Below are 18,564 nucleotides of genomic sequence, written 5' to 3'. Positions count from 1 at the left end.
AAGAAATGCAATTTTGTTTTACAACAAACACATGGAATTACAGCACTACTTAGGTTAGCTTTGTTTATTGCCACCGTAGTGCACAAGCATAAAAAGTTATTTCTCAGAGACTGAAGACAGGGACAAATATTACTTAAATGTACTTAAAATGTACGCCCCCCCCCCCCAAAAAAAAAAACATTCTGTAATTATAAATAACTACAATACAACTATAAATAGGAGGAATATGTTTAAAAAATTAGTAAAAGCTGTAATATGCATCAAATATCAAATTAAATTCGTCATCTATTGATTCAACCAGATTATACACACACCTATACATTTTATAAAATAATAATAATTGTATAAAGTGTAATATAAAGATTAACAATTGTTATTGCACTAATATTTCATATTATTATTCTTATATAATTGAGAGGCAAACGACTAGGTTCAGTTTATTTGAGTTTACAACAGCTAATATTTTTTAACCCTTTCACAAATATTTAAATGTACTATAAAAGAACAGCAAGCATGTAAAATATTTATCACCCTCTTTAGCTGTGTCTCAAAGCCTAGTGGGCTTCCTGCTTAGACAGCATTTGTTGGCATTGCCTTAATGCCGAAGAATGTTGTCTTGGTTGGCAGCTCTGTCTGTGTTTTGAGGCACAGGCTGTATGTGTTGTATGCTGGAATCAGGCAGTTGATGTGGGCAGCCCCGGTGTTGTCATCTCTCCACTCACTTTCTTAGCGAACCGTACCGGTTATTCAGCAACAGGAGAACCGCAGTTCCCAAATGGGACAATTAAAATACAGATAAACCGATCATCTAAGCCTTCACCCGGTTTATTTTGAAGTAAGTCATGTGCTTTTATGTTTTCTTTGAGCGGTGCAAAAGTAGAAGAACGTTCTGAAGTAGAGACGTTGCGTTAGCTGCTTGGCTAAGTGTAGCATCCGTTTGTGTTTTTATGAGGCTTATCGTTTCAGGCCTTCATAACAGTTGCACATTTAATAATAACTAGTGTTAATTAAATAATGTTGTTGTTCAGTACGTATACTATTATCCTGTTTTGAAGGAAAAGTCTCTGAGCCCTACAAGAGAGAAAAGTAGTCGACGTGTCGCTTAAAGGTCTCAGCTAAACATGCTCAGATGCTAACTGGAGTGCAATAGTCATCTGACTGATAGACTTTCTAACGTCTGAAATGGGACAAAACAAGTAATGTTTTGATTATTAAGCAGATCAGCGTATAAATATGGGTGCCATTACGGTTTTTGGCAGCCAAAACTATTTGGCTTGATGTGCTTGTGCTCTCAGTTGTCTGTAGATGTTCAACTAACGCACGTAACATAAAAATAAATAAATCTGACAGTGTTTTTATGGCAAGTTGATTAACTAGTTTATCGTTGTTGTTTTAGTTGATCTAAATCATTATGTTTAAATTATAGCTAACGTTACCGATTGTCCTTATACACTGCTTCAAGTTTGTTGATTTTATTTCAGTGTGTTTGATATCAAGATTATCGGATTGCATGGTTTATTTATACTGTTGCAGGCTTGTTATCTAGTTACTCAAGGTTTTCATCAAATAGAAAATAATGGTTTTGGATTGTAGAAAGTGTAGTGAGTGTTGGCATAAGGGGACTCTTGAGACTGATCGTTCATGATCTACAGGTTTTGTGTTCCTCTAGATCTCTGTCTTCCTCTCACATTTCAGGGTAAAGGCTGATTGAGAATATTACTCTTTCCATTGGAATCGGAGAAGTTCAGTGAAAAATTTGGATACCGAATAATAGAAGGATGCCTGTACTTGTGGTTTGATTGGGTGAATCAGTGTTGCAACTTTTACTTTTATCAGTTGAGGCTTATTGTAGAGCAGTGTTTTTCTGTTAACTTGGAGAAAGTGTTGGCAAATTAGAACAACATACAACTGTCTGTTTAGAGAGAGAGTTGGAGTCAACATGTGCTATGTGAGAGGAGATCTGGCATCTTCGTCAAGGCTGACTCAGTCTCCACAATTCGACATCGCTTTCAGAATCAGTTTTGATTTCATCTGTTACAGTTTCAATTCTTGGTCTTAAATTTCAGTGGTTTAAGAACAAACAATTTTGCTCAAGTTGGTTTGTCTTTCATTTAGCTAAACTCGTCTGACTTTCCATTGTCAACTTGAGGACTTTCCATCACTACTATTTAACATGAAAGCAGAATTGCGGGTGCTTCTAGAGGTGACTGAGCTTTATATGGCGAACTGCCTCTTTCTGACAGCCTGATCTGTTTTAAGCACAATCTTTTTTTTTTTTTTTTTTAGAATGTAGCAGCTTTGTGGAATCTGAGACTGATGCTTTGCTTTATCTGATATTGGCCTGCTGGTAATGGTGAGGTAATCTGCTGGAGGCGGATTATGGCACTGTCCTGCATAGCTGTGGATCAGTGGGACGTCGTGACGCTGGGGGAATGGTGCTTAGTAAAGCCTGTTCCTCTGGGTTATTGTGAATTTTATATCTGAATGGCTGTTTACAATGTGTACAAAACTTCAGTTTTTAGAAACAGTTCATTATGGAAGGTCTTTTTGTTCTCTTAATTCTCAAACTTTAGGCCTGTATGTAAGTTGATATTTTAAAGGCAAAATTAAATCGAACAGACCCAGTTTACTGTCTTAGATGTTTGTTTGCTTTATCCAGCATGTACAAAAGTTGGGGATTGCTTAGAATAATAATTTTTTTTTGAAAGATGTATGTTATGCTTACCAAGCATGTTTTTTTTTTAAAACCGAAATACAGGAAAACATTCATATTGTGAAATATTATTACAGTGATTTCAAAGTGTAATACATTTTAAAGTGCCATTTATTTCTTGATGGAAAAGCAGAATTTTCTGCAGCCATTACTCTGGTCTTCAGTGTCACAAGATCCTTCAGAAAATAAAATCCTTCTAATATGTTGATTTCCATTCAGTATGCATTTCTTATTATCATATTGTTTAAAAAGTAAATGTGCTTCTTAATATGATTCTTTGATGAACAGAAAGGTCAAAAGAAAAGGATTTATTACATAACACTCTATTTAACTCCTCAGTTTCACATTACATTGTAATGCATTGTTTTGTCATGCTGTTGTCATTACTAAACCTCGCTCGCTGATGGTGTGTTTTTTTTTTTTTGTCTCTCTGTGTTTAGCAGTGGCCCGAGAGTGTGTGGCCATGGGTGACACAGAGCTGGAGCTCTCCCCTGCCCAGCTTGAGGAGCTACAGAAGAGTCCATCCGCTTCCTCCACCTCCACCACCTCCTCGCTGTCCCTGCCCTCATCTCCTTCCTCTGGCCCTCGTCCTCTCACCAGCTCCAGCCCGAGCACCAGTGAAAGCCTGCCCACCTCCAGCCCCCCTCTAGATGTCATATCCGAGGGAGTGGGTGAACTCAGCCTAGTCATCGATACCGAGGTGGCTAAGAAAGCCTGCCAGGAAGTTCTTCAAAAGGTGAAGTTCCTGAAGGCCGATGGAGAAGTATCTTCATCCAGCTCAGAGCCAGTTTTAGTGAACGGTACAGCACACCCTGAGTCCACAGATGGAGGAAAACCTCCCAAGATCAGCCAGGAGGAGGCGGAGCTTGTGAAGAACGTGCGGCGCCGGCAAAAGAACAACTCATCCAAGCAGTCCTGGCTCCTGCGGCTCTTTGAGTCCAAGCTGTTTGACATCTCCATGGCCATCTCCTATCTTTACAATTCTAAGGAGCCCGGCGTGCAAGCCTACATCGGCAATCGACTCTTCAGCTTCCGGAACGAAGACGTGGACTTCTATTTGCCCCAGTTGCTCAATATGTACATCCACATGGACGAGGATGTGGGCGACGCCATCAAACCCTATGTGGTGTACCGCTGCCGGCAAAGCATCAATTTCTCCCTGCAGTGCGCCTGGCTGCTGGGGGCCTACTCTTCTGACATGCACATCTCCACGCAGCGCCACTCCCGTGGCACCAAACTGCGTAAACTCATCCTGTCAGATGAGCTCAAGCCCTCCAGCCAGCGCATCCGCAGGGAGGTGCCGCAGCCCCCCCCTTCCTGCCCCCCACCCTTCCATCACGGTCAGGGCATGAGCGAACACAGCCTCTCGCCCTCCAAACGCACCCACCAACGCTCCAAATCCGACGCCACCGTCAGCATCAGCCTCAGCAGCAACCTAAAGAGAACTGCAAGCAACCCCAAAGTAGAGACCAGCCAGGATGAGGTGAGACCCCTGTTACATCACATGCTTGTTTACCTGGTTAGTTTCATGTGAGCTGCTTTTAGATGATCCGTCCCCGGCCGTCGCTTCCACCTCCCACAGATGTTGTTTCTCAGCTGTTTCATGCAAATGCAGAACGCAAACAACTCAGATTTGTGTGGTTTCTATGGCAGCACTGGAAAAGGCGTGTCGATGTTCCACTCGATGTGGTGCTGACTCTCAGACAGGCTCTGTAAAAGAAATATTCATGTAGTTACTTTAATGGCAGATGGATGAGCAATGGGAACTTCTTTCCTAGGCAGCATCCTAACTGAAACGGAACCTAAAAAGCATAGAAGAGTCAGATTAGAAATTATTCTGATATACTTTTATGTTAGCATGGAATTCATATTGACATCTAATAAGCATTAGAAATCTAATAAGCTTCATTAGAAATGTTGACATGAAATTAAATGCATGTTTCTATTTTCTAAATGCAGGTTATTGATCTCATTTTGCGCAGTTCATTCATGCATATGTTTTGAAGTTGCTTTGACCTCATAATTTTTAATTTCCTTTATGGTGATGTTTGCAGGACTTCTTCAATAATTTAGTCCGCTTAACCCTTTTTGTTTTTTTTATTTTTTTTACACAATCGACTGCAAGCTCACATAAAGATCAGCCTTCATCCGATCCACAACTGACAAATAGAACCATGTTCCAACCCTATATATTTTTTTCTTTTTCCACAATCCATTTCATTCCTATATAAGTCACAATATGGAAGAAAAGATCTGTCGCTGTTTCCGTTTCATCAAGATTTGAAAATGCTGTCTAGATGGGTAGTTTACTAGGTTTTGAAACCGGGAAGTGTCATTTTTAAGTGTGTATGAGTTGGTCTGCCACGTGGCACCTATAAATGTAAATTTTCAGCTCTAATCACAGTGAGGCTGAAGCCTGCAGGGGGATGAATATATTTTTGTTTTTGCTCTCAGAAAATAATTAACTACCACTGCTCACTGATTCCCAGAAGAATGATAACAGCACTGCAGCTCTTCTGTTAAGACAGGCCCTCTCTCTTTGTTTTCATTTGCACAGTCATTATGTTCGTCCTCAGGTCTACATATTCATGCCATTAACAAATCACCTCTCATGCTGTTAATAAGTGGCACGTTGTGATTCAGTTGCGGGATTAGATCCGATGTCAGTGTGACAGACAGATCAGATCCTGTTTGTACCACATGAATCAGATTCTTTTATCACAGGAGATTCCAGTTAACTGCCAGGCTTACATTAAAGAGAAATTCACCCGAAAATTAAACCCATAAGAACAAAAGGGTCAGAAAGCTCTCAGATTTCATCCAAAATATCTTTATTTGTGTTCTGAAGATGAACAAGGGTCTTATGGGTTTGGAATGACATGAGGGTGAGTAATTAATAACAGGATCTTTTTTAGCATTTTAACCAAATTAGCAAATATCTGCTATACACACTATATACATACACCACTGAGAAGTGAGCTTAGTTTTTAATGGTTTTATTTTTGTAAAGAGTTTTTGCAAAAAGTATTTTATGCTCACCAAGGCTGCATTGGTTTGAACAAAAGTATTACAATTTAATTTATTCCTCTGATGGCCAAATTGAATATTCAGCAGATATTATTACTCTAGTCTTCAGTGTCACATAGTCCTTCAAAAATCATTCTAATAGGCTGAGTTGCCATTTTAAACATTTTATCTAATTATTATTATTATTTTCTATATTAAAAGCGCTACTTAATATTTCTATGGAAAAACTGTGATGAATTTCTTCAGTATTTTGTTTTTTCAGGAATAGACAAATAAAACTACCCTCTTTATTTATAAAAGAAGATAATATAAATGTCTTTACTTGTTGCTTTGATCAATTTAATAAACCCTTTCTGAATAAAAGTTTTCATTTAATAAAAAAATATATATATATTACACTGACCCCAGACATTAGTGTATCGGTCACTTGTATTAGTATAGTCTGTGGTTTTTACTATAATGTAACAATTAATAAATTAGGTTTTCAAACGTGAAGAGCGGTGATCAGTTTGAACTTCAGATTGTTCATTTATCTTTGTTCCCGTTAATAGCAGGCTAATCGTTGTGGTCATGTGGAGTGGAGTTACAATTTAGCAATATACCATATACATGCTGTATTTATTTTCTGATAAGACTTTATGGTTTGTAATCAGAAGTCATGACCGTTTTATGTAAATATGTTGATAAGGATATTAATTCATTTGTGGGTGTCACTGTGGTTTTTACAGATGTGTGTCTTAGCCAACCATAAACCCAATTGGCAAAATTGGTATTAAAATAAAACTGACTGTTTAATTAGTCTGGCCAATATGTCAATGTCTTTTTTATAGTAAGATTACAGTTTATGTAATAGCTTTTCACCAGTCAGGATGTTAGTATAGAACATATTGATTTGGCCATACCTTTTGTGTGTCCCGAGTAGTGTATCATTGAAACCGTAGGGCAGAACCTACCATGGATCAGCTTCTATTGTGAGAAGTAACTTTAGAGCTCCCTTCCGATTTTCTTCATTTTAACCTCGTCGCACAGCACACACCCTCTGTTCTGACGTCCAAGCATGTGTACATGATCACTCGCCTTCCTCTTTTATTTTCGTGAATAGTTTCTTCCCTATCCTTCTTCCTCCGAACATGATCTTGGTGCAGCATGTGCTGCTATGGCAACAGTGATGTCGCCATTCACATAGCAGTGAGCCACTGCACTGGTAAATGGAGGAAAGATCAGCTATTATGAAATGTGTTGCTCCACAACTCCTCCAAACCGTTTACACACTACAGCGAACAACTTTTGAGAGCCGAAGGTGTTAACGTTGGAATGGCACTTTGTGGTTTCATCTCCACCTTGTGAAGTGCAGTGTAGATGTCTAATGTGAATTGCGTTAAGGCTGAACAAACATTAGTCAGTATAGATTTGCTCAAAGGTTAAAGGGCTTTCTTTGAGGAACAGCTGTGTGATGTAAATGAAAATCCAGAAATGTTATATTGGACATGAATGTGCCTTGTTTTTTTTAAATACAGCTTTTCTTGGTTGTTTGAGCATTGTGTCATGCTTATTTTTCTATTGGTGGATCGGGTGCAGAGCCTTATTTTATATCCCACACAAACTGCACTGATAAGTTAACAGATCCACTGTGATTTATTTGCACTTCTCAGCTGTAGTTTTCAACCTAATCATGTAAATATTTCAGCCTGCTGGATTTTCTGTGTCCAAACAGTCAAGATTTATTTTAGAAAGATAAAAGGAGGCTTATCATCTCCATTTTTTTTTTAAACCTTTGAGGACAGAGGTTTGCCATGAGGGAAAGTCCACTGTGTGTTATCATGTGGAATTTGGACCCCTGTTTGGTTATGAGGACTGATGTTTCTCTTTCTCCCCCATCACGCCAATTCAACCAGAGCTTAAATCTGGGTCACAGTGAAGCAATTACAATGAAATGGGTGGGGGAAATTATTTGATCATATTAAAATACTCATGGTTTCAATAATATAGCTGCAAGATGTAAATAATGTGTGGTCTGACATTATTTTAGTGCGAAAAAAATACTGAATAACTCTAACTTTGTCTCAATTGGTAACTATATATATGTGTATATGTAATGTCTAAACCCCTAAAATTACCATAAAAATTTACAACTTTACATTTATAAAAAAAATAAAAACAAATCTGTTTTTATTAATCAAAAACTGACCCATTATAAGTAATGGTAAACTTGATTCTTGCTTTTTATTAAAAAAAGAAAAAAAGTGATGAGTCATTAATTTTTAGTGGTAATCAGCAGTTTTATTATTATTTTGTTTGACATTTTCTGAGATGTGCCTGCTTGTGCAAGAGTCACCTCCACAGGACACATGAGCACATCTTCTAAAAAGACTGAATTGTAAAGTGTCTGTTTGCTGGATGAGGTACAAGTAAACATGACAGCTGTTGATACTCCCTGAAAATTGGAGCAAGGCCGCTGTTTGACACTCCCTGAGAACTGAGAGACAACAGCTGGTTAACAGCTGTAACACGGGCCTGGAGAACAGTATGGTCCATGAAAGTTGAATGCAAAGTATGTTTATTAGTGGCCAATGCAGGGTTGTAATTATGATTGCCGATCTGTTGAGTTTCAGGTGGGTGGAAGCAGCTTAGATGGCCAATGATCATACGCTGTGGGGGAAGAAGCCTGGCAGATCTGGCTTGGATACTCTGGTATCTTTTTCCAAATTGCAGAAGGGAAGGGTAGAGTCTTCATTTTCTTAGCTGCAATATTTTAAGGGGCACTTTTCTGATTTAAGGGCTAGTAGTCAGGCTCCAGTGCTCACTGTGCTTGTACTTTATTTCATGCAACCAGCTGGGTTGTGTGGATTTGTTTATTTGCATAACCAACTAGTGCATCATAGACCAGGGCTCAACAATCAGGATGTTTCCATAGTTCATAGTTTTGGCCCTTGCAAAAACAATTGTATTATTTTTATTTATTTATTATTATTATTATTATTATTATTATTTGTATTACATTACTTTTTTTTTCTTCTATAGGTGAAATCTTTGTAAAATACACTACCCTTCAAACATTTTGGCTAAACAAGATTTTTTGATAACTCTTTAGTATGGGGACCAATTCCCACTATTATTGTTAGTTATTAGCATTCCTATTATGAACATTTTGGCTGTTTATTAGTACTTATAAAGCACATATTTTGCATTACCATATTCTACATCTTTAATCGTACACAGTAACTAAACTTAACTACCTTACTAAGAACTATTAATAAGAAGCAAATTAGGAGTTTATTGAGACCAAGTGATAGTTACTGGTTTGCTAATAGCAATTGTTGTTGTTATTATTTAATTTTTTTTGCTCATCAGGGAAACATTAGATTGGTCAAAAGTGAGAGGAAAAAGATTGTACATTGTTACAAAAGATTTATATTTGAAATACATGCGTCAATACGTCCTTTACAGGGTTTCCGTTGTCCGGTAATTGCCGGACATTGGCCGGAAAAAAAATGAAATGTCCGACAAAATTAAATCTCTCCGGTCAAATTGTCCGAATAAAATTGCCTAATAATCCCGCCCCCCTAACACAGTCTGAATTTGAGAATAAGCCTAAAATGTATAAAGCAAAAATACACCGAACTTTGGCTATGTTATGAAGGAACAGGCTCGTTTGAAAGTTATTAAACATTATTACATGGCTTGGTTGAATTCCAATGTGGAATGCGGTCTGTTATTTCTTGATATCAGACCGCTGCGAAGCACTAGCGGCGCCAGGATTTTGATTGTAGGTGGGCCTCCAGAAAACTGGATGGGCCAGTTAAAATAAGCCAAAAAAAATAAATAAAAAATAAATAAAAACGGGTTCCCCTTTCAGCGCTTTTCTGGGCACTGAGGACAGCGACTCAGTAGTCTACCTGAATTTAATGTATAATTAGCATGCGAAGCACTAGCGGCGCCAGGATTTTGATTGTAGGTGGGCCTCCAGAAAACTGGATGGGCCAGTTAAAATAAGCCAAAAAAATAAATAAATAAATAAAAACGGGTTCCCCTTTCATCTCCGTTTCAGCGCTTTTCTGGGCACTGAGGACAGTGACTCAGTAGCCTACCGGAATTTAATGTGTAATTAGCATAGGTAAAAAAAAAAAAATCGTTTTAAATTGTTAAAAAGACATTTCAAGCTTTCTTAAGATATATTTCATGTCAGTGAGGCCTACGCTGAGTTTCGTTAAATTAGGATGAGATGCACTCCAGTTCACTAGCAATGCAAGTGGCCGCGAGGGCGCCTGCATGATTAGGCCTGTCGTCTGCTATATTTTCTTCTTATGTATTAAAACCAGGCAATTGGTTGATAAAAAAAAATTATTACAATTAAGATACAATTTATACAAAACGAAATTCACTTCAAAAAAGTATTTCTACTAAACAAAACTTAATTAAGTGGTCAAAATCATGTCTGACCCGCTCCATGTCTCTCGATATTGCGCATCTTATCTTACTTGTGCGGTTCACTTTTCATAATCAACATAAATTAAAAAATAACATTATAATATTTTAACAAATATTAAACTAAATAAGCTTATTTAATGGCTACAACATGTATAGTAGACCTAGAATCTCTATTTGTACAAATTGCTGCACATTCATTTCATTCTGAATTTTGCACACATAAGTTGAAAGGCATTTGTTTGTGCATGCATGTAAAACATATCTGCAACTTTTATCAAGTTCACTGATAATTATGCGTGCATTTATGAATTATTATCTTAATCTATAATGAAACAAGGACGAAACATATGCTTTGTTTGTTTAGAATGGAATGGATCGCAAATAGATCCGAATGAAGAAATTAACCATAGTAGAAAATGTTTTTTTTTTTCGTCTATTTGAAAGTTAGGCTAATAAACATGTTGCATTCGGCGGCCTGATTATGTCATTTTTTACGTTACATAGCCTGCCTCCAGTTTTCCTCACCTTGACTAATTAAGAGGCGATACTTGACCGGCATATCATCAAAATGTCCGGAAAAGGAAACCTCTGCCGGTCACTTTGACCGGCACCATTTTTTTCTAGCGGAAACTCTGGTCCTTTAGATCTTTCTATTTAACAAAGATTATTGAAAAAAAAACTGTGTTGTTTCAAAAAACATATTATGCAGCACAAATGTTTTTAACAAGAAAAGTTACTTGAGAACCCAATCAGCATATTGGAATGATTCTCAATACATGCTTTTGTTTCTTGAATATTTGAATCCTATTTGGCCTTGTTCTTGTCAACAGTACTTAACCATGGCAGAACCACTGTAATATAGACTTTTGTGGCTTACTGCTTTAGTATCTGGAAGGAAGTAATCCATTTTATGTTCATGGGCTCTTTGTTTTTGCCTAGTGTTAGTGAGCAGGAACACACAGTGTGTGTCATGTGAGTAAAAGCCTGATGAATTCATGCAGTCTGGAGGTTATAATGAATAGTGCTGTTAGCATAATAATAATAATAATATAGTAGTACTATTATTATTTGGATAATTAACAGAAGGACAGTAGTTGTTGAAGTCTTCATGTTTAGCACTGTCTTAACCAAACTTGGCTTGATATATCAACAAGCAATTAAAAAGTTTTTTTGTTTTTGTCCTAACCAGCAGTGACAAGTGACAGTTATTTATGTCGCATTACCACACCCAATGTGAAAACTGCATCTCATTACAGTACATTAGACATTAAATATCTTCTGATTTGCTGATCAACAGGTTTTTTTGTATAGTCCAATAACAAACATCTTCGGGAGTGTGCGTTTGGCAATCCACCATGATGGCTAATGAGTAAACGTCATTTTGTGATAAGGGTTTACGGTTTGGTTTCTAAATCGTAGCCATTTTATTTTAATATGTAGATCATAAAAGTAATCCAGCCGTGAGGCGTGGCCTTGCCGGAGGAGTGTGTGTGTGTGTGTGTGTGTCGTGTAATCCCTCATCTTGTCCTCACCAGCATCACTGTGCTTTACATGGGTTTGATCAGAACGGCTCTCAGAGATTAGGCCCAGTCACCATCAGCAGCCAGAGATAAACATGACACAGTCGTTTTTTCAGGCCTGCGGAGTCACGGCCAGGCCCTGCTGCTCAAACAGATGCGACTAGTGTAACCTTGAGATGTGTTTTTGTCTTGTTCTGACCCCCTCCACCCTCCCCTGCTCTTGCACTATGACTCCCCCCTCCCCGCTCCCCACTCCCTGCTTTTCCCAGGATCTGAGCTCCAGCTCCGACAGTCTCGAGCTAGAGGCTGGTACAGTAAGTCTCTCACGTCTAATAACACTCCTCTGTGCTTAGTGGGATGATGGCTGTGTTCGTTTGCAGGCGGGGTTGACTCCACAGATTCCTTCAAATGTGTGCCTTCAAGATTTGCAATCATGTTATCAAATGTCACAAATTGGGCATATTGGCATTTTATAAGAAAAGGTACAAATAGTTTGTGAAATTCTTAATCTTAATATCATTTTTTCAATAAGGTTTGTTAACATCTGGAGTCAAACTAGATGTAAGATGTTATTAAAATTGTTATAATTTATTTTCTATTCTATTGTACTGTTTGCAATGATTTTTTTTTTATATTTTTTTAATTATAATTATTTTTTAAACCCTTTTAGTAGCCCAAATAGAGTTTAAAACCCCAGTTTTATTATTATTTGTATTATTTATAAAAAAAATATTTAATCACTACAATTTAATAATAACAATAAAAAAGCTGCGTTTAGTCTTATATTATATTTAGCATAGTTCTCCAGTGGTGTTCCATATTCATGTGAAGACAATTCTTCATCCGTGAACTGATGGCATGCTTGCAAACACTTGTTCTTTGTGTGGTTGTTCTTTTCAGTTTTAGCTGTAATAATTATTTGGATTTGACATTTTCCTCTCATTCTCTTATTTAATCAATCATAGTGTAAGTGTAAGAGTTTTTTACTTTTAATAATGTTAATAAAGATGGGACAGATTTGTTTTGGGTTCTGTGATCTTTGGTTTCTTACAGAGAGTTTGTAAACCTTGGCAAAGGAGAATTCTCTGGAAAGTGTTTTAATTTGGTGGAATGAGTTCTTTCCATTGGTGTTTTGGGCGCTCTTTTGAATGTTTGCAAAGGATCAAGTGGTATTATTAGTTCTTTAAAAAAAGAAAAGAAAAAAAATTGTCATGTTTCTGTAACCCCTTCTACATGGATTAGAGATATCCATGTATCATTTGACATCTATGAACCATAGGTCGCACATGTGGAGGAGTTTGATGAGTCTTTCTCCACATTTTCTGTCTTTGGATGACCATGTATTTGTGTTAATACTTTTTCCTCATTTCAGGTGATGCTATTCATTCATGACTCACTTGCTCTACCCTGTGGTCAGCTGTTGCTAAAACACTCTCGCTCACTGTTTCTCATTTGTTTTTATGTCCATGCTTCACTTTGAGTTTAGAGTGCTGTACCAATCATGCATGCCGATATTTAGCAGTTTTGAGTACTGCTCCACATATTCCTGTGCTGAATAATTAAACAGTCATGTGCAATAACTCATCAATAGAAAATTCAGTGACCAGATAGGTTTGGGTGTCCAGTCTTTGGGGTGTTTTAACATTGGGAAATATGACACATCGCCTTTAAAGGGATTGTTCACCCAACAATGAAAACTCAGTTATTAATTACTCACTCGTTCCTAATCTGTAAGACCTTTGTTCATCTTCTGAACACAAATTAAGATATTTTTGATGAATTCAGAGAGCTCTCTGACCCTCCCTTAAGGATCCTTACACAACCAAGTTCCAGAAACGTAGCGAGGACATTGTTAAAATAATCCATGTCACATCAGTGGTTCAATCGTAGTTTTAACAAGCTACAAGAATACTTTTTGTGCAACAATTTATTTTTCTTCCGTGCAGAGAAGGAATTGGTGAATAAAGTCTTTATTTTTGCACAAAAAGTATTCTCGTTGTGTCCTAAAATTATGGTTGAACCACTGATCTCACATGGATTATTTTAACAATCTCCTTACTACATTTCTGGGCCTTGAATGTGGTAGATGTGTTGCTGTCTATACATAATCAGAAAGCTCTTAGATTTCATTAAAAAAGATCTTAATTTGTGTTACGAAGATGAATAAAAGTCTTACAGGTTGGGAACAACATGAAGCTTAGTAATTCATTTGAATTTTTGAGTGAACTATCCCTTTAACTTTGCTTTTATGCTTCACGTCACACCTCCTGAATATCTGAACTGTGCTGAATATCAGCGCATTGTTATCGGGTTACAAAATTTGTGAAATATTAGTATCGTACCATTTTTAAGTCAGTGGTACTTTTTTTTTAAATTAATTTTTAATCATTTTTTTTATATCACGCGACCCTTTTTGTTAGAATCATTTCCAAATCCGTTTGCATACGTTTCATTTTGTGTGTTAAAATGACTTTTCTCTCTCTTTCCACCATCTTTCATTTCCTCTCTCAATCTTCATTCGCTCTCAGCCTGTGCGTCTGACTCCTCAGAGGGAGTTCATTAAGTCTCTCATGGGGATCGGGAAGAGACTGGCCACTCTGCCCACTAAAGAACAGAAGACCCAGAGGCTCATCTCAGAGCTGTCCCTACTCAACCACAAGCTGCCTGCCCGGGTCTGGCTGCCCACCGCTGCCTTTGACCATCACGTGGTGCGTGTACCCCACACACAGGCCGTCGTGCTCAACTTGAAGGATAAGGTAAAGTTGTGCTGAGATAAGAATTTAAATAGTTGAGGTTCTTTGTTCCCATGGGTTTTTGAAAGACTCCTCCTTTCTTAATTTCATGTCTAAAGATTGTTAAACTATGCTTTTTCAGGCACCTTACTTAATCTACGTTGAAGTTCTGGAATGTGAGAACTTTGAAACGTCTAGTGTGCCGGTGAGAATCCCAGAAACACGGATCCGCAGCACGCGATCCGTAGAGAATCTTCCCGATTGTGGCATTACGCCTGACCAGCGTGCCAGCAGCTTCTCCACAGTTCCCAATTACGACAATGATGACGAGGCATGGTCTGTAGATGACATCGGAGAGCTGCAAGTGGAGGTACTCACACAGAGTGACTGTAAGAGCAACATCTACAAATTTGCTGCCGTTTGAGAACTGACCTTTATTTTTTTTGGTCCCTAAGCTTCCAGAGATCCACACCAACAGTTACGACAACATTTCCCAGTTCTCAGTAGATAGCATCACCAGCCAGGAGAGCAAGGAACCTATTTTTATTGCAGCTGGAGATATCAGGTACCCCTGGAGATAATGCATCAATATTTCCAAACAGTGAGAAATACAATACTAATTTGATTTAACTGGAATGTTTTTGTTATCTCAGACGACGCCTGTCTGAGCAACTCGCCCACACCCCCACCACATTTAGGAGGGACCCAGAGGATCCCTCAGCTGTAGCCTTAAAGGAACCGTGGCAGGAGAAAGTGAGGTAAGTGTATGACATTCTCCATCAAGGATGGTTGGTTCATTTGTTTGTTGAGTCTGATTTAATGATTCCTGTGTCGTTGAATAGACGGATCAGGGAAGGCTCCCCTTATGGCCACCTGCCCAACTGGCGTCTACTGTCTGTTATTGTGAAATGTGGCGATGACCTGAGACAGGAGCTTCTCGCCTATCAAGTGCTGAAACAACTGCAGGTTGCACTCTTCGTATTTTGGTTGTTATCCTTTACTCATCCTTGCTGAGTAAAGTTATTATATATAAATCTTACTGACCCCAAACTTTTGAACAGTAGTTTACAACGTGTTTATTGACGTGAGGTCTGCTTAGGCATTATTGCTATACTGGATCTTCTCACCATCTTTGTTGTCTTCTAGATTATCTGGGAGCAAGAACGTGTTCCCTTGTGGATCAAGCCCTACAAGATCCTGGTAATCTCCTCGGACAGTGGTATGATTGAGCCGGTGGTCAACGCTGTGTCCATTCACCAGGTGAAGAAACAGAGTCAGCTTTTATTGCTCGACTACTTCCGGCAAGAGCATGGGAACTACAATACAGAGGAATTCCTTACCGCTCAGCGCAACTTTGTTCAGAGCTGCGCTGGCTACTGTCTCATCTGCTATCTGCTGCAGGTCAAGGACAGGTGAGAGAGACGATGCTGGGATCATGTCAGAAAATAAAGCATTTGGATACTTTGTGACCACCTTTTTGTCTTGTTTTCCAGGCACAATGGAAATATCCTGCTAGACTCTGAGGGCCACATCATCCACATCGACTTTGGCTTCATCCTTTCCAGCTCACCACGTAACCTGGGCTTCGAGACTTCTGCATTCAAACTGACAAGTGAATTTGTGGATGTAAGCATTGCTATATTAATACTGCATGAAGTCATCATCGAATGTGGAGAAGGATTTAAAAAGAATGATCATCTTCTCAGTATCGTTCAAATCTGTGCATCTCTTTTAGGTGATGGGAGGACTTGACGGAGACATGTTCAATTATTATAAGATGCTTATGCTCCAAGGCCTCATCGCTGCTCGCAAGCACATGGAGAAGGTCATCCAGATTGTAGAAATCATGCAGCAAGGTATTGGTCATCAGAAGCTTCAGGGGATGGAGCATCTTTGTTTTTCTATATTCATTTGATGACATTCGTGTTACTGTTTAGTTTCTCTTATAAAGCGGTTTATTTGTTCTGCAGGTTCTCAACTTCCTTGCTTCCACGGCTCCAGCACCATCCGTAACCTGAAGGAGCGTTTCCACATGAACCTGACGGAGGAGCAGCTGCAGGTGCTGGTGGAGCAGATGGTGGACGGCTCCATGCGTTCCATCACCACCAAGCTGTACGACGGCTTTCAGTATCTCACCAACGGCATCATGTGAGCACTGGCCGGGGTGCACATGGACTACAGCGCTAAAACTGGAAAAAAAGGCTGCACCACTTTGAAAACCACTCCTAACGTCTGTTTCCCATAACCACCCGTTGTGTTTCTGCACTCACTCTTCAGACTGATTATCTTTGAAGATGTTCTTTTTTTTTACCCTGACTGAAGAGGTCTCGAGCTGTGAAGTAACTGTTTGTAGTCTTTTTTTCAACAGCCTTTCCTTTCGTTTAAACCCTCGCTTTTTTGTCACGTCATCTTGCAGAACTCTGGATGCCCAGAGTTGAATTTTATTCAGCTTTCCAGTGCCTCATTTAAACACTACGCTGCTCCGTGACTCACCTGTGTACTGACTGACTTCAACACCCCAGATTATCAACATCATCAGCTTTTTTTGTTGCTATGCCACTAATGATACATACTTCGGATGAATAACATTCAGAATTTCAACACACACTCACACAGTGGGGCGGAAAACAGGAGATAGTGTATCAAAGCCTGTAAATTGCATTGTGAAATGAGCGAATACACTGCTGTATTGTTCAGCTTTGTGAAGTCAGTGTTACATGAACTGTTTAAAAGAGATCTTCGGACTCAGAGACCATTAAGCCATGAAACGTTTGCTTAAGGCGCTCTCATTTGACCCTGTGAGAAGCGCTTGAGCCGTAAAAGGGTTAATGAAGCTTTTTAATTCAATATGGATGTGTTAAATGTCAAGACACCAAAGACACAGACCAGTGACTAATCATATGAGAGTTTTAATCTTGAATTGATAAAGCCAACAACGCAAAATAATTAGGACTTAATTCAAATAACCTGCTTTGTTTTCTAGGTCAAAATAAATGTGTAAAGAAACTTATTTGAGTTTCCATAGGTCTGGACTGGAATATGGTGGACTGAGAGATATGAACACTATTTATTGCCCTTTTACAGATATTTCATATACTTACATGACACTTATGATATGACTCTTTCTCAACGTTCTCTGTGGATTTCATTTCATTTTGTTGTTTTGTTTGACATGTTATAATCCAAGTTGTGCTAGTTTGTACAGCTAAACTGAATTTATAATGTGCATTCTTACAGCTGATCTCAACCTGAGGTGGGCAGCCATGTTTAACTGTGTGACTGTGAGCCACTTGTTTTTTTCTTTATTAAACCAAGAGAAGTTGTTCAGAATCTGTTGCACAGGAGAAATGGTAAGGGCTATGAAAAAGCGAGAGAAATCAACACATTCTTTCTTTGTTTTTATTTCCTACACATGTACAGGTATAAAATTCCCTGCCTAAAATTTCTATTTTATTTTTTGTTTATATATATATATTATTATTTTTCTTTATTTTCATAGAAATTTGGTGCGTGTTGAGCCTCGTCTTCTTTACCTGTGACATCAATGCTTCTCTTAATAGTTTTAATTGATTCTCTTAGCGGAAGCCACAATTTATTTTCATTTGTTTGCTTGTGCGAGGGCAGTTTAGACGATGTGTACATTTTCAACAAGCTTATCTTTACTCTTTACTATTTTATACTTCTATTGTTTCAACGTCAGACTTTCCTTTGAATCTTGTAAAACGGACCAGCTCTTAAGATCATGTGAATAACCTTCCTTGTGAATGTTCCTTTGTATAATAAATTAAGTGTGTTTCCCGTTACATAAATTGTGTTTAAAAAAAAACAAAAAAAAAACATTTGGTGCAAATGTGAATATCACAATCCTACATACCACTATTGAAATTCTAGTTTAGTGTATGTTTGGCTGGGCCTAAAAAATAATGATAGATAATAGTGTTTAGTACAATAATAATTTCATATTTTAAAAACGCTGTTTTTATTAATGATATTTTACTTCTGTAAACTACATTTAGATTTTTACTAGCAATATCTGTAGTTATTTTAGTGGAAACTATGGTTAACCGTGGATGTTATAGATATCAGGAAGAAGAAAAAAGACGTACCGAGTAGGAACATTTTTTAGTAGTTTCCAGGCCTGGCC

The 18,564-nt window shown here is 38.1% G+C and overlaps 1 protein-coding gene across 3 annotated transcripts; it reads left to right on the top strand.

Moving 5' to 3' along the window:
• The first annotated feature begins 588 nt into the window (after positions 1 to 588).
• On the top strand, positions 589 to 18,229 carry pi4kb (phosphatidylinositol 4-kinase, catalytic, beta). Of its 3 annotated transcripts, XM_052578663.1 has the most exons (12): positions 589 to 835; positions 3,154 to 4,196; positions 11,958 to 12,002; positions 14,217 to 14,444; positions 14,563 to 14,790; positions 14,876 to 14,985; positions 15,074 to 15,178; positions 15,263 to 15,386; positions 15,567 to 15,832; positions 15,914 to 16,046; positions 16,156 to 16,276; positions 16,391 to 18,229. In XM_052578663.1, exons 2-12 carry the CDS (start codon positions 3,177 to 3,179, stop codon positions 16,570 to 16,572), a joined length of 2,562 nt encoding a protein of 853 aa, XP_052434623.1. In that variant the 5' UTR covers positions 589 to 835; positions 3,154 to 3,176; the 3' UTR covers positions 16,573 to 18,229. The 3 variants fall into 3 exon arrangements, with proteins under 3 accessions (XP_052434623.1, XP_052434624.1, XP_052434625.1); XM_052578664.1 differs by lacking the exon at positions 11,958 to 12,002 and having other exon boundaries at positions 593 to 835; XM_052578665.1 differs by lacking the exons at positions 589 to 835; positions 3,154 to 4,196; positions 11,958 to 12,002 and adding an exon at positions 4,857 to 5,598.
• Positions 18,230 to 18,564: the final 335 nt, after the last annotated feature.

Source organism: Carassius gibelio, chromosome B16 (genome assembly GCF_023724105.1).
Source record: "Carassius gibelio isolate Cgi1373 ecotype wild population from Czech Republic chromosome B16, carGib1.2-hapl.c, whole genome shotgun sequence".
NCBI classification, from domain to species: Eukaryota; Metazoa; Chordata; class Actinopteri; order Cypriniformes; family Cyprinidae; genus Carassius; species Carassius gibelio.
This window is presented reverse-complemented; position numbering and strand designations above follow the sequence as displayed.

What these genes read in the sequence shown, in the direction of transcription:
- pi4kb (XM_052578663.1), top strand. Translation starts at nt 3,177, where the DNA reads ATGGGTGACACAGAGCTGGAGCTCTCCCCTGCCCAGCTTGAGGAGCTA. An exon ending in TAGAGACCAGCCAGGATGAG is followed by an intron (nt 4,197 to 11,957) that starts GTGAGACCCCTG and finishes TGCTTTTCCCAG; the next exon opens with GATCTGAGCTCCAGCTCCGA. An exon ending in CCGTGGCAGGAGAAAGTGAG is followed by an intron (nt 15,179 to 15,262) that starts GTAAGTGTATGA and finishes GTCGTTGAATAG; the next exon opens with ACGGATCAGGGAAGGCTCCC.